This window comes from Alligator sinensis, unplaced genomic scaffold (genome assembly GCF_000455745.1).
Source record: "Alligator sinensis unplaced genomic scaffold, ASM45574v1 scaffold570_1, whole genome shotgun sequence".
Classification (NCBI taxonomy): Eukaryota; Metazoa; Chordata; order Crocodylia; family Alligatoridae; genus Alligator; species Alligator sinensis.
In genome coordinates this window covers 1953530-1967012 of record NW_005841997.1, presented here as the reverse complement: position 1 = coordinate 1967012, position 13483 = coordinate 1953530, and the positions used below count along the sequence as shown (strand labels likewise).

The window sequence follows — 13483 nt, the reverse complement described above, 5'->3', positions numbered from 1 at the left end:
ATGCAGTCTTACGGGTAGGGACTGTATAAACTGTTCGCCATTTCCACTAATTTTCTTTGTGTTTGTTTGCATTTCTGGCATAAACTAGAATGAATAAAGTCTTCTATTTATTTTGCTTCTATTTATTTTATTTTGCCAGCTTCAACTCCAACATAGAGCACATGGCAGTGGGAACCCTGACTCCAACCCAGCACAGAGCAACAGCAGGGCCAGTAGAGACAGTAGATCTGTGGCAACAAGGATGGGCAAAACAATCAGATCTGTATCAGCCGTCACTCACCCTCCTACCACCCATCACCACATCCACCAGGGCCCAAGGGCCCCAGATTCTGTAACAGGCCACACTCACCCCAGCCATACACTTCATTTCAGGTGGTGGATAGAGACGCTCGGCAGGCCAGGTCCTGCCTGAATGCTATATATTCAACACCCCTGTTCTTAGGTATTTGTCTTGCTCTATTTTAAGAGGAAGTATTTCAATAAAAATGGAGTGTATTTTGCTCAGCTATTCATCAGATGTTTTTAAAAGCATTAGTATGAAAATGTAAAGTTTAGCCACTGACTGAATTGGAAACACTAATAATCTAGGCCCCCTAATTAGCACTGCCTTTACATTGTATCTTCATTTACAATCCACTTACCCCAGGGCCAATTTTCCTAATTTAATTAATTGTACACAGACATTACTCAACTCCCGTTTGGCTTTATGAACTACCCAATTTCTGTACTTTGTAGCTATCATTTACTTTTCCTTACCTTGCAATCCTTAGACTAAATAGTGAAGCACAGGGGTGATGCACTAGCGCAACGCCTATAATTAAGTCGTTCATTTAAGACTGTTAGATCTGGCAAGGCAAAATAAATCAGCAACTACATCTTAGATAAAACCAGTTTTCACTAACTTCTCCGCAGAGAAGGTTTGGAGAAATGAAAGTCCCCTGGGAGAGGGAGTAGAGAAATAAGTGCTGGGGTCTTTTAAGGCACAGAAACTGGATGGGCCAGTGACACAAAGGAGGGTTTGGGGCAGAAATGAGCAACAAAATGCAGCAGGCTTTTGGTGATTGGGGGAGAAACAAGTCAACAGATCAGCTAAAAGGGGAAGCAGCTGACTATAAAGGTCAGAAAGACTCCATGTGTTGGAGGAAAAGCCACGAGCTGCAGGAAAAGGATCCTAGACAGCCCAGAGCACTTTGACCAAGGCCCCAAATATACTCAAAAGCAGGAAGGAAGCTGAGGCTGGCAATGGTAAATGAGTTCCTTATAATTTACCTAGGACTGTATATTTCTTGTGCCATCTAAAGTAAAGAGGAATCGTATTAGAAATCACTTTTACAAAGACTCACTAGTCCGTTCACTAGCCTCAAGGCATAGACGGTGAGACTGCAGGGCCTCAGCTGTCAGAAGTGACAGAAGAGAATCTGTATCCCAAGAATGTCTCCAAACCCACAGGCAGTGCTTAGACTCTGCTGAGACACAGGATGGCTTAAAGCCAATGATCCAACATATGGGGGCCCTAAAACAGCAGCCTGGCAAGTGTTCAGAATAGGCAGGTTTGACAAGGCTTTGACATACAGAAATAAGCAGTTTTGATTAAGAAAACAAGCATCACTAGCAACTATTAATGTACATAGAAAAACTTATGTCCCAACAAAACAGCGGCAAGCAAGATATTCTAGAGGGGACAGTTATATGCAGAGGAGGGAGTTATACGGAGGCAGATATGTCTGTCTGCACATAATTCCAGCTCTCTGCAGTTAAACCACATCAGAGAAGAATTTGGTCGATACTTCATTTTTTTAATCTATGACAAGGAATTTTTGCAGTCAGGATACAGGAAATAAAGGTTTTATGGTTGTGATGAATATTCTATTCCATTGTAGTTTGTACATGAACCCCATACTCTCAAAGTTATTTGGGTAAATAAAATTACAAAACAAAACAAAAAAGCAAACACTAGGCCAAATATCAATTTTAAATGGTCTCTACCTGATGTCTAAAGCTCCCTTCTGTCACCTCTCCTTGTGCAGAGTCCTCAAATCTCCCCTGACAACTCCACACTTGTCAACTTCCTTCTTTTAGCAGTTATGACTACTGCCCTCTGCCCCCGCCATTCCCACACCATTCAGGTTTTGTACTCAACAAGCATCAGAGAAGAAAGTCACTATGAAAAAGCAGAAAAAGCATGAGCGCTTTAGTCACTATAGTGTTTTCTTTCCAAACAAAAATGGACAGGGCTAAGAAGACAGTCTACTGTAATCTCAAGATAACAGTACATTACTATAAAAAAAAAACAAACCAAAAAAACCATGAAGTGGTTGCTTCCCTTTTGGTGTCACAACATAAAAGAACAATACGAGCTGTTCTCGAAAAACCACTCCCAGCTGCTGAATCGCCAAGGTACATATAAAAAGGACAGATAAACATATTCAGCTTGTCTTTTTAGGCACACACGGACGTGTTTAGCCAGTAAAGATGGTGGTTAAAACAGACATACCAGTCTTGGCTGTTAATGGCATCTCCATATCCTGGTGTATCGACTACTGTTAAACGGAGTTTCACTCCTCGCTCCTCTATTTCTACTGTAGAAGCTTCAATTTGAACTGTTCGCTCTATTTTCTCTATCAGAAAAATAATATTTCACATGTTAATATTTCCCTTGCCTGGGCCTATGGCTGTCCATATGTTGGATGATGGGGAAGCAAAAGTGATATTTAAAGTCTGCTGTGAGCTGTGCAAAACGGCATCCCTCAGACAAAAAAAAGACAAATAAACTAATAAAAATGCAAACAAGCCTTCTAATTAATTGCTCTACCCAAGAGTATAATGAGCTAAGAAACCCTGATGTGTCACTGAGGCAGATGCTATGATGTTCGTTTTTTAATCACATATTTTTACAACATCTGGAAGGTGCGCTAGCTCTTTAAACAGGTCAGTCTTTGTTCCAAAGAGTATATAATCTAGATTAGATACAACAGTTAGGTTGGACAAGTGGTGGAAGTGGGGGTCGCAATGAAAAAAATCACAAAGTCAATTTAGCTGTCTGGACATCTTAAGGTTTCTTTAGTATAACAACACTTATTGGAGAAAACAATGGAAGGAAATTTCATGTAAAGGATAAAAACGAGAAAAAAGTGGCCTATACAACTCTGCCTGGAAGAGATCTTTGATCCACAGGTGGCATGGGGGGCAGGGAAAAAAAAGAAACAAAAGGCGCTTCAAAGCCAAAAATCACTGTCTAAAGCTAAGTATAGAGGCTCAAAAAGCCCAAGGTTTTTCTAAACTGCATAGCTTGAACCAATAACAAACTGAACTGACATGCAGTGTTTGGGTGGCCAAGACAGGCAGAAGCCACGCACCGCAGCCTGGCCAGCAGGGCTCCAGTTGGCTCAGCCCTGCCCTGCCAGCCCCACACACATGAGAGGGGGTGGGGGAACTCACACACACGGCCTGGCACAAGCTCCCCCAGTCAGGAGCTGCCCAGCAAGATGGAAACACCCCATGGGGGGGGCAGGGGTCACTCCCCCATAGCCCAGGTCATCAGGCTGCCCCCACCTGTTGGAGACGGAGGTCAGGCATTGCCCCCGCCCCCACCACTCCAACAAGGTCTGGCCAGTGTGGAGAGGGACCTTTCGCTCCCCTGCAGCCTGGCTTACCAGGCTGGGATCAGCTGAGCCCTGCCCTGTCACCAGCCCCCCACCTCCAAGAGGAGAAGGTAAATGCACCAGACACCCCAGCCAGGGTCTGCCTGGTGCTGAGCTGGGATCAGCTCAGCCTCGCCTGTGAGAGGAGCAGGGTGCAGAGGCAAGGGCACCAGCCCAGCCAGACGCTGCCCTCCCCCAGCCAGACCAGCTCAGCCCTGCCACATCCCCAGAACAGGGTGGAGCTGATCCGCATCTAGCTCATTGGGCTACAAGATTACAAAAAGCTCCTGGTGGGGGCTGGTGCATCTGCCCCCCATGCTTCTCAGATGGGGGCTGGAGAGGGGGCAGGGCTGAGGTGATCCCAGCCAGAAAGCCAGGCTGCAGGAGACCCCCCACCTCCTGGGCAAACCACAGCTGGGGGAGGGGGGCAGTGATGGGCCAAGCCAATGCGTTCCCCTCTTATACTACCTCCCCTATGTGGGGGGGAAAGAGGGAAGAGGGTACAGGATTGGGCTGCAGAGGAACAAAAAGCCCCTGCTGGGGGCTTTCCCCCTGTGCCGGGCAAACCCCAGCTGGCAGGGAAGAGGGGAGCACCAGGGCCAGGCCAGTGTGGTTTGCCACCCCACCCCCTCTCACAGACTGGGGAGGAGGTGGGGCTGAGCTGACTTGCCCAGCTGCTGTAGGGGCAAAAAGCCCTCACTGCTGGGGCTTTCCTTCACCTTGTCCTGTATAGATAGGGGGCTAGGTGGGTCTGGGGGTCCATTTCCTTGCTGGGCTGACAGGTGCTGGCAGGGAACAAAGGCTTTATGCCTTAGCTCTGCAATAGCTGGGGGAAAGGTCAGCCCTGCCCTACTGGAGCAGACAGCACAGCCCAGGGCTGCAAGACATTCTGGGATGCTGGGGAGTTAAAATGAATTGGGAAGGGATCTGGGACAGAAGTTCCATAAACTGGTTTGACCCAAGTCAGTTAAGTCTGATAACTACATCTAACCAGGTTTATCTTAAACTGGTTTCAGCCATTTTGAAAGTGGTTTATGTGCACTGAACTTCTGTTCTGTTACAGGTTTAAACCAGTTTCGGATCACTTAAACTGGTTTATGTGCAACTTCTGTCCCTAGTCTAAATGGTGGAGCAGTGACAGGAAGAATATGAAAGTTAATAAAGCTGGAATGGGCGTGCCTCAGTGAATTATCACAAGGAGTAAGAGAACACAATCATATTTACCTGCAGCTCCTGGAATATAACGTTCTGGATAAAGATCAGTCAGGAATAAACTGTTAATTAAGGTAGATTTTCCCAAGCCAGATTCACCTGCAAACCAAAATTCAGGTAAGAAAATATATTCATCCATCCTTTCCCCCTTGCCCCAATCCTTCTTTAAGCAACTCAATAAGTCTACTACATGGAATAAAAAATAGTTTGGACACTGAAGGTCCACCTTAGCTTTTAAGATAAAGATATCAAATACTCAGCCCAACAATGCTAAGAAAAACAGGAAAAACAAGCCTTTGATGTTTGCATAAATATTTGATTAAATTTAGCAGTTTCATGCAGTATAGATTACACAATGTAAGCTAAAAGGTCATATAAAGTATGTCTTTACCAACAGAAATAATGTGAAATAAAGGCTGCCTATACATGTGCTCAGAGGTGGGGATGGTAGGGACAGGCATTTTAATTAGATTGGTTTCTGGACAGGCACTCTAATTAAAACAGCTCAGTGTCACCTGTATTAAGCTCCCTGCGTTTCAAAATAGCTGCAGGTGCACTTTAACTAAACCTCATTTAACAAGGGTTAGGTAAAGTGCCACTGCAGCCATTTTGAAATGTAAGGGGCTTAATACACATGACACTGAGTCAACACTAGAACATTCTAATTGGAACACGTTGGAGCATGTCTATAGGCAGCCAAAATGACCAAGTTTTAAGTAAAGGGGAAAGGTTTGCAGCCGTGTTAAATTAAAAGAAACCATAACATTCCTATTTGCATGTTTGCCAACTTGAAGGTTTTCCAAGGCTAGAAATGGAAGTTGAAACAGTGTCTTATACTGAGGTTAAGCACAGCTGGCAGCCAGGTTTAAACTTAACATCTATGCAGAGTGGCGCAAAAGTCAAAGGTATTATAATGGATTCATTCATCATTTGTCTTTTGCCCTTTATCAGGTGAAAAATGCCCCAAAAATGAATGAAAGAAAAGTCCTAGCACCACTTCAAAAGAGAATTGAGAAATGTATTGAAGTTAATAGTAGCCAGTTTGAACCTTTACTAGAATACATGTTATAACGCCTATGGGTTCTGACTATATTAAGGACTACACATTCTACGTTCCAAGAATCAAAGATGGCCGTTTTCAGACTGGGAAATGGAGTCAAGGAGAAATTGTGTGACTTTCTCTAACATGAAACAGTGAATCACAGTAGCGCCAGTAGAAGAGCCAGGAATGGAACACCGATCCATTAGCTCTTGGTTACAAGATTTAACCACTAAAAGATTACTGTTTTAAACGACCTAGAAAACAAGATTGCAAAACTAGATTACACTACTATAAAGTTATTTCCTTCCACATACCTGTTCTTAACTAATTAAGAAATAGCTGCCACCTTCACCTGCACGATTATTTTACTACTTAAAGCCATTAAAGACGACACCTACCAACCACCATTAGAGTGAATTCAAAGCCCTTCTTTACGGACTTCCTGTGGACCTGGTTGGGCAGATTAGCAAATCCGACATAGCCTGCTGCATCAGAAAACTGACAAGGAAAAAAAAAAAGTTAAGTGAAAAAAACAGGAAAACTTAAATGAAGTTCATGTGATCCTATATCAAAACTGTGAAGATGTATACAAATGGCATAAAGAAAGATAGTCAAGCACTTATCTGCTAGCACTGCTAGGCAGACCTTGGCATACGCCCCTTCCTCCAGTAGCCTGGCAGTCCCAAATTCCCTTAGTGCTCTGGGAAATGCTGCCAACTCTCCTTGGACAGTGTGGTCTGCACGTCCCCAAGAAAACGCAGTGGTTAAACAGTACCACAATGCATTACAGCTAACCCTGTTTGTTACCAAGTGAGAACTCATTTCATCAGTCATGTTTGTTAAACTGCTAATAGGAATGATTTAGATCAGTAGTCATCAACCGGTAGATCACAATCGACTGGTCAATCATGGAGCCTCTGACAGTCAGTCAATCTCAGTCGCAGTCCTAGGGTTACCATACATCTGGGTTTTCCCAGACATGTCCTCATGTTCAGGCAGGTTTTTGAAATTCGAACAAATGTCTGGGTTTTTGCTTTGCCTCTGCTTTCCTGGGCTGGCTGCTTGCAGCTGGGAGCAGCGGGCAAGGTGATTGGCTGTCAGGGGTCATGTGGTCTGTGCACAGGCCCCGGCAAACTCCCAGGTAAAAGACAGAGAAAAAGCACTGCATGGATAGCAGGGCTCGGGGGGCAGGACTGGGGGTGCAGGGGCTTAGGAGTGAGGGGTAGAGGCTGGGCATGGGCATATCATTGCCCCCTCACCCATGAGATACCCCTCCCCTCCTCCTCCCTCCCTCCCCCAACCCTGCCTCCTGTCCACAGATGTCCTCTTTTTTGGTACTGGAAATATGGTAACCCTAATTCTACCTTTTCTTTGAGGTAGATCCTGAGTTGCACCTTAATTCAAAAAGTGATCTTGTGCCTAAAAAGGTTGGAGACCACTGATTTAGATTCAGGAGTTTAACAAAAAGGAATTTAAAAAAAAAAAATCAAATTCTAATTATGCAAGCATCTCTTTACCTTTACTTTTTCACCCGACTGAGACATGTTCTGTCACCACAAATTTCAGCCCCTGAAAAACAAAATGCAGAAGATTCAGTGATTTAGGTCAGATTCATTACCATTTTGTATACACAGCCAGGATGTAACATGTACCACACTTTTACGCTAATATACCAAAAGGAAAAGGGATTCTTAGCATACAGTTAATGAATTGCTTTGTATTTGATCCTGTAGTTTTAGTCATTCAGCTTGTGAAAAAAGAACAGTTTATCAAGCAAAGCTGCCCTAATAAAAGGATTCCACTTATTCAAGTAAAGGATTTGTCTTTTGACAATGCTCACAATTACAAAATGTCAATGCACAGCTTAAAATACCACCATTCAAAGAAACCTCAGTTAACTGCCATCTATGCAAGTGAACAAATTTTAGTTTGCTATGGTTCTACAGTTTTCTCATTAAACCTGACATCCCAATGCCCTGCATCTCCTAACTCTATGTACAACATCATTTCCTTCTCTTATTCTTTTTCCTCTTCTCACAGATTAAAAAAAAAAAAAAAAATGTATTCCCTGCCTCATACAGGCAATTTGCATACAGCTGAATGCATTTGATCAATCTTCCAAAAACATACATAAACAAACTTTTGATCCAAAACCATTTATGAAGTTTTTTTTCCAGAAAACCAGAAGGCCCAAAGGCTTGAGTGAAACATTAAAAGTAAATTAACTTAAGAGTATAAACACAAGTGCTCTCTCTAAACATTAAGGCTACTCTGCGACCTCAGTGAACATGGCAGAGTCTAGGATGTGGCTAAAATCCAGCAGATACTAAAATTCACAACAACCTTAATGTGCATATCAAAAAAAATATTTTGACTCCAAGTCCAGATACCTATCTGGATGAGTTATGCATTTTGGTAGCTTCACAAGCCTCCATGCTTGAAGATATTAACTGTGTTACATTAATTAGTGGCTGGGTAAGTGTGGTGCCATTGTATTGAGAGTAGCTATAAAACACAAAGGAAATGGAAAAGGGGAAGGATACTTCACAGCTTGACTTGTTGACAAGATGGCTTTTGGCCTGAACAGAAAGGAAGTGACCTATACAGGCACCTGTGCTCTCCCAATACAGATGCTTTCCTGTTGCTCAGTGAAAGCCAATTTAACCAGCAGGATGCAGTACAAGTTTTTAAATGCAACTGGTCAGCCAAAGCTGAGTATTTCCAGAGCTAGGAAACAACCAAGCAGGCAAACCCCAAGTTAAACATATTTGCAATGTAGTATTTAGCAGAAAAGATCTTCAGTTTGTATGATTTTAAGTTGGCCCAGAAAAAGACATTTCAAATCCTCCGCAGGCTATGTATAACAATACTGGAATCAACTTCACTACCAGGTCAAATGAGGGTCCTCTCTACTCCAACCAGTTGCCTATATCTCCAGTTCATCTGTAAAGAAATGAAAACTTGATTGGGGGGAAAAAAATCTTGTTTCTAGGAATCTTCTGGCCTTCAGTAACTAGGCATTCCCCAAGGAACGTTTCCCAGGCTCTTTACAGTGTGGTTTTGAAAAAGGGGAGTCTGTTTTTGTGACCCAACAAACCATATTAGAAGTTCATTTGGGCTTCCAGCCAACCTGTAAGCATTATGGGCTCTTATTGGTGGCTCAATAAAGATTTCATTCCCTAGTTACCACAACCTATGGGTCCAACTTTTCATTTATCCAAGCTCTGTTTCAACATTTGGAAACGTGTTGTCACCTTTGCCTAGAGAGCCAACAATATGATGCATGATTTAAGAGAGCAAGACCACCACCACTGAAATAATAGAAATCAAGGGCTGGAAGGGATCTCAAAAGATCATTGAGTCCAACCCCCCTGCTCTGGGCAGGAATACTGCTGAGATCAAATGCACAGACACCTTGCTGGGATCAGTCTCCTCTTGAAGACTTCCAAGGTTGGTTGCCAGAGACATTTTAATAACAACCAAAGTCACTTCTCTAGAAAGCAGATGAGCTAAAATGATTAATGCCACTTTTCATATACATCTGACTGACAGAAACAATCCCAGGACCTCTCAGATAACTACACTCCCCAAAACCAGCAACCTTCCCAAGGACAGCTCACAGTAGTGTTCTTCCTTTTCCTACCTTTCCAGAGCCCACAGAAATTCCCCAAGCCTGAGATTATAACTCTTTGGTCAAGAAGTCTTTACACTTCCAGGAACCAACAGTAGATTAAAAAGTAGTTTTAATTATTGACTGCCGTGTCAAATGCAGCCGATCTTTGTAATGACTGAAAGACCGAGAGAGCAAGATTATGTGAAATGACTGGCAGTCTCAGCTCACTTTCAGGGCAAAATAGTCATGTCACAAAAGCCAGCAAAGGCAGGGTAGATTTGCACCTTATAGATTAACTAAATCAGAGGTGTATAGCATGAGCTTTCATGAGCCCAAGCTTGCTTTATCAGATACTGTGAAAGGACAGGCACAGAGCCCTGTATCAAAGAGAAAGAGAGATTTCAATGCAAAACAGGGAAAGGGCGGAGGGAGGGAGGAGTGGTACTGGGAGAGGCAAACAAGTAATAACCCATAGGGACAAAAAAGGATATGAAAACTAGTCCAGGTGATGGGAAAAGAATCTGTACTCCCTGCTGAGACTATACTTAACACAATCCAGTCTGTGGATGATTTCTCATTCCACAATTTTACATTCAAGTTCATTTTTTAAACTTGGGTTGTTTAAGAACAGCTACTCTGAGGTCAGCGATGGACTATCTAGGGAGGCTAAAACGTTCTGCCACAGGTTTGTGCATCTTTCTGGCACTGTTATCAGATCAGTGTTCATTCAATCTTCCACACAGGGACTGCCTCATCTACCCAGTGTTGACAGCAGAAGGGCACTGTAAGCAGATGATGGCATATGATGCTGGTAGAGGTACAGGTGAACTCAGATGTTATAATCTGCTATCTGGTCCGGCAACAACATGGTCTGTACTGAGAGGGTACAGCTTACAACTGAGTTGAATGCAGGGCCTGATGCCTCGGTAAGAATAGGAGTTAGGTAGTCTTTTGCTTGAGACAGATTGTTTGAGGTTGGTGGGGCAGTCTATAAACCAGGACAGATCTGTCCTGCATGGCTACCTTGAAGTGACTGCCCTTTTCCAGGAGGGGTTAGAGGTGTGCAAGCTAGAAGGGCTGTAGGTGGCAACTAGACAGATTCTGTTGTCCTTCCCTTGGGGTTGATGTTGTAGCAGGTCAGAGAAAGGCCTGAGTCTACCTTTGTTGGATTTGAGTGGCTACAGTTTCTGGGGCTGTAACATTATTTTGTTCTGCAGTATCATAACTGTAGGAATCCCTACACCATATCCTTAAGGTATGCCACCCAGTCAGTGGGATCAGAACAGATATGGTTGTAATACAGAGGCCGGCTATCAAAGATGGATCTACTGGTGTGCTTAGGATGAAAGCTGATGGCATGAAGGTACCTGTGGCAGTTGGTGGGTTTCCAATACAATGTGGTGGTGATGTGGCCATTGGGAAACCTTCATCATGACATCCACAAAATGAATTTGCTGGATGGAGTATTCCAGAGTTAGTTTGATGGATGAGTTGTTAAAGTCTTGTTGAAATTTCTCTAGAAATTCCTTCCCATGTGTCCATATGACAAAGATATCATCAATGTATCTTAGGTATATCAGGGAGACGAGAGGTCAGTTGTGGCAGAAACGGGCTTCAAGGTCTGTCATAAATATACTGGTATACTAGGGGACCGATACATGTATGCAGGGCAGTGCCATTTGTTTGTAGGTATAGGGAGTCCCCAAATCTGAAGGTGTGTATGGGGATAAAATGGGAATGTGACAGAAACAAAAGCAGCATCCTCATCAGGGATAATGTTCTTTATGACTTGTAATCAATCTTCATGGGGGGATGCTGGCATACAGAGATGTGACATCAATGCTAGCTAATACAGTGGTAGCCGGAAGCTTATGAATGCAGCCCAGTTTCTTTAAGAAATCTGTGGTGTTTTTCAAAAAGCTGGCAGGTCCAGTAGCACACACAAATAGCAGAGAATCAACATAGCCAGAACTTCCTCCTATAAATCGGACATCCTTGGGTTGCCACGGTTGTGGATACTGGGCAGTAAGCAAAAGTTGCCAGGCCTGAGTTCCTGGGAGGTGAAAGCACTAATTTTCTCTTGGGGCTCCAGAGGTAGCATTGTTCAAAGGTCATTTAATTCCTCTTAATTAAAAGCGAGTCTTCAGTCAGGAGATTGTAAGACAAAAACCAGCAACCATAAAACTGGCACCCTTAGCAAGGGTTTAAACATAGAAGCACCTTCCTCCCTTCACTCCAAAACAATCTGTCTAGAGCACACTGGACACCACGCTGCTTCCGGTGCCCCATCTGCTGTAGATAAATACACGTTTTCAGGGCCATCATGCAGCCTGAACATTCATCAGCACTAAAATTCCTTCTTAGCTGCACTTATGTTTTGATCAAAAGGATACCCCTGTTTCAGTCACTGAAGAACAGAAACAGGATACCACGTACTCAGTGGAATATACTCCTATATGTTACAGGTATTATCTTGTACAGTACAGCAAATTCCCCCCCCTTAAAAGAGAGAGACTACAACTCTGGAGCCAAGCTACCTCAGCCACTCAAAATTCAGCTATGCTGTACTTTCCATAGACCCTGCTACATAACAAACATTTACCCCATACCCAACCCTGATCATTAAGCTGTAATGTTCAAGACAGCAGGGAAGCTCCTGTCATGTATCATAACTGCATTGTCTGCCTAAGAGTTCTCACACCACTCATGTCTGGTTAGTTATTACATACTACACAGCGGTGAACCCAAGACAGGAGAAGGAGTAAAACAAGTTTCTATTCCTTTTCATGCTTGTGTAATCCCTCAAAAGTGTTTTATAATCGTTTATCTTCTGTAAAATGAACATGTTTGCAATCAAGGATGTTTAATGAACAGTTAGGGTTTCTGTTCAGGTTATAAATCAACTAGTTTACAAAACCTATCATAACCAAATCTTAGAAGGCTCTTTTGGTACCCCAACAAAATGCACTAAGGATGTGAAAAGATGAACGATTTACATAGATTAAAATGGAGAAGGAAATGTTTTCCAATGGCAACTCTTCCATGCATCTGCTTTCCTCTGCCATAAGGGAAAGTTAAACCAGGACATTCACTCCTCAATGAAACAACTGCTTAATTACTACACTTTAGCTTCCTCTTACCACAGTACGGAGTAGACAGAGCAGACACACAAAGGCTAGTGGGGAGCGGCTGACACAGGGAGTCCCACTCCCCTTCTAACTCAGTCTAATGTATTGGTCTGTCCATGCCCTATGGCTAATAAATCCAATAAATTGTTGATTTGTAACAGGTTGCTTTATTCCACGCAGCTAGGAGTACACCAATATATCAGTTGGCTATTGAATCAGTGCTGATAAAAGAAAAAATGTTATCAGCTATCGGCTTTTTTTGGTTGTTGTAGCCTATAATTACAGCCGTGTGCCTGCCACCGGTCCATGCTCACAACAGACTACAGGTCCAGCCAGCAACAGGTGGAGTAGAGGGCACCAGGGAGTGGTCACAAAGTACTGTGCCAAGCAATAAAGGGACTGTTACAGGGCTGCACGCAGGCAGGGTAAGGCGCCATGCAAGGGACATGCCACTCCACCTGGCACCCTTATAAAAGCAGCTTCTCCCTGGAGGCCAAGGGAGCTCAGCTGCATAGGGCCTGCTAGCACTGAGGCAGCAGCACGTCCTGAAGCTCCAAACAAGCCCAGCACTGCTATCTGCAGGAGGGTCTGCCCGGCCACCTGGGACAGCAGCACAGGCTGTGGGAGCAGGTAGGAGCCATGGGCAAGGGGACAACATACATGGGAATAAGACAGTCACCACCTTCCTGATCAAAGGCCAGGACAGGCAGGATGCACGTGTTTGTGCGTTATACATGCAAAACAAACAAAAAAAGAAAGGTTTATGTCAGTAGTTTGGAATGCTTTGCACTATTACTAAGCACTAGTTATGGGATTGGCATCGGCTGACATGGTTAATCATCGGCTA

General features: G+C 43.6%; 1 protein-coding gene across 4 annotated transcripts in view; it reads right to left on the bottom strand.

The window, feature by feature from the left end:
- Window positions 1–13483, bottom strand: part of LOC102369897 (septin-2) — a 62324-nt gene that overhangs the window by 40152 nt on the left and 8689 nt on the right. For all 4 annotated transcript variants that reach the window (XM_006021533.3, XM_006021532.3, XM_006021534.3 and 1 more), the window contains 4 exons: window positions 7413–7464; window positions 6294–6393; window positions 4866–4952; window positions 2495–2618 (listed from right to left, as the gene is read on the bottom strand). In XM_006021533.3, coding sequence (XP_006021595.1) covers window positions 2495–2618; window positions 4866–4952; window positions 6294–6393; window positions 7413–7439 — 338 coding nt within the window. In that variant the 5' untranslated portion in view covers window positions 7440–7464. The remainder of the gene's footprint in view (window positions 1–2494; window positions 2619–4865; window positions 4953–6293; window positions 6394–7412; window positions 7465–13483) is intronic.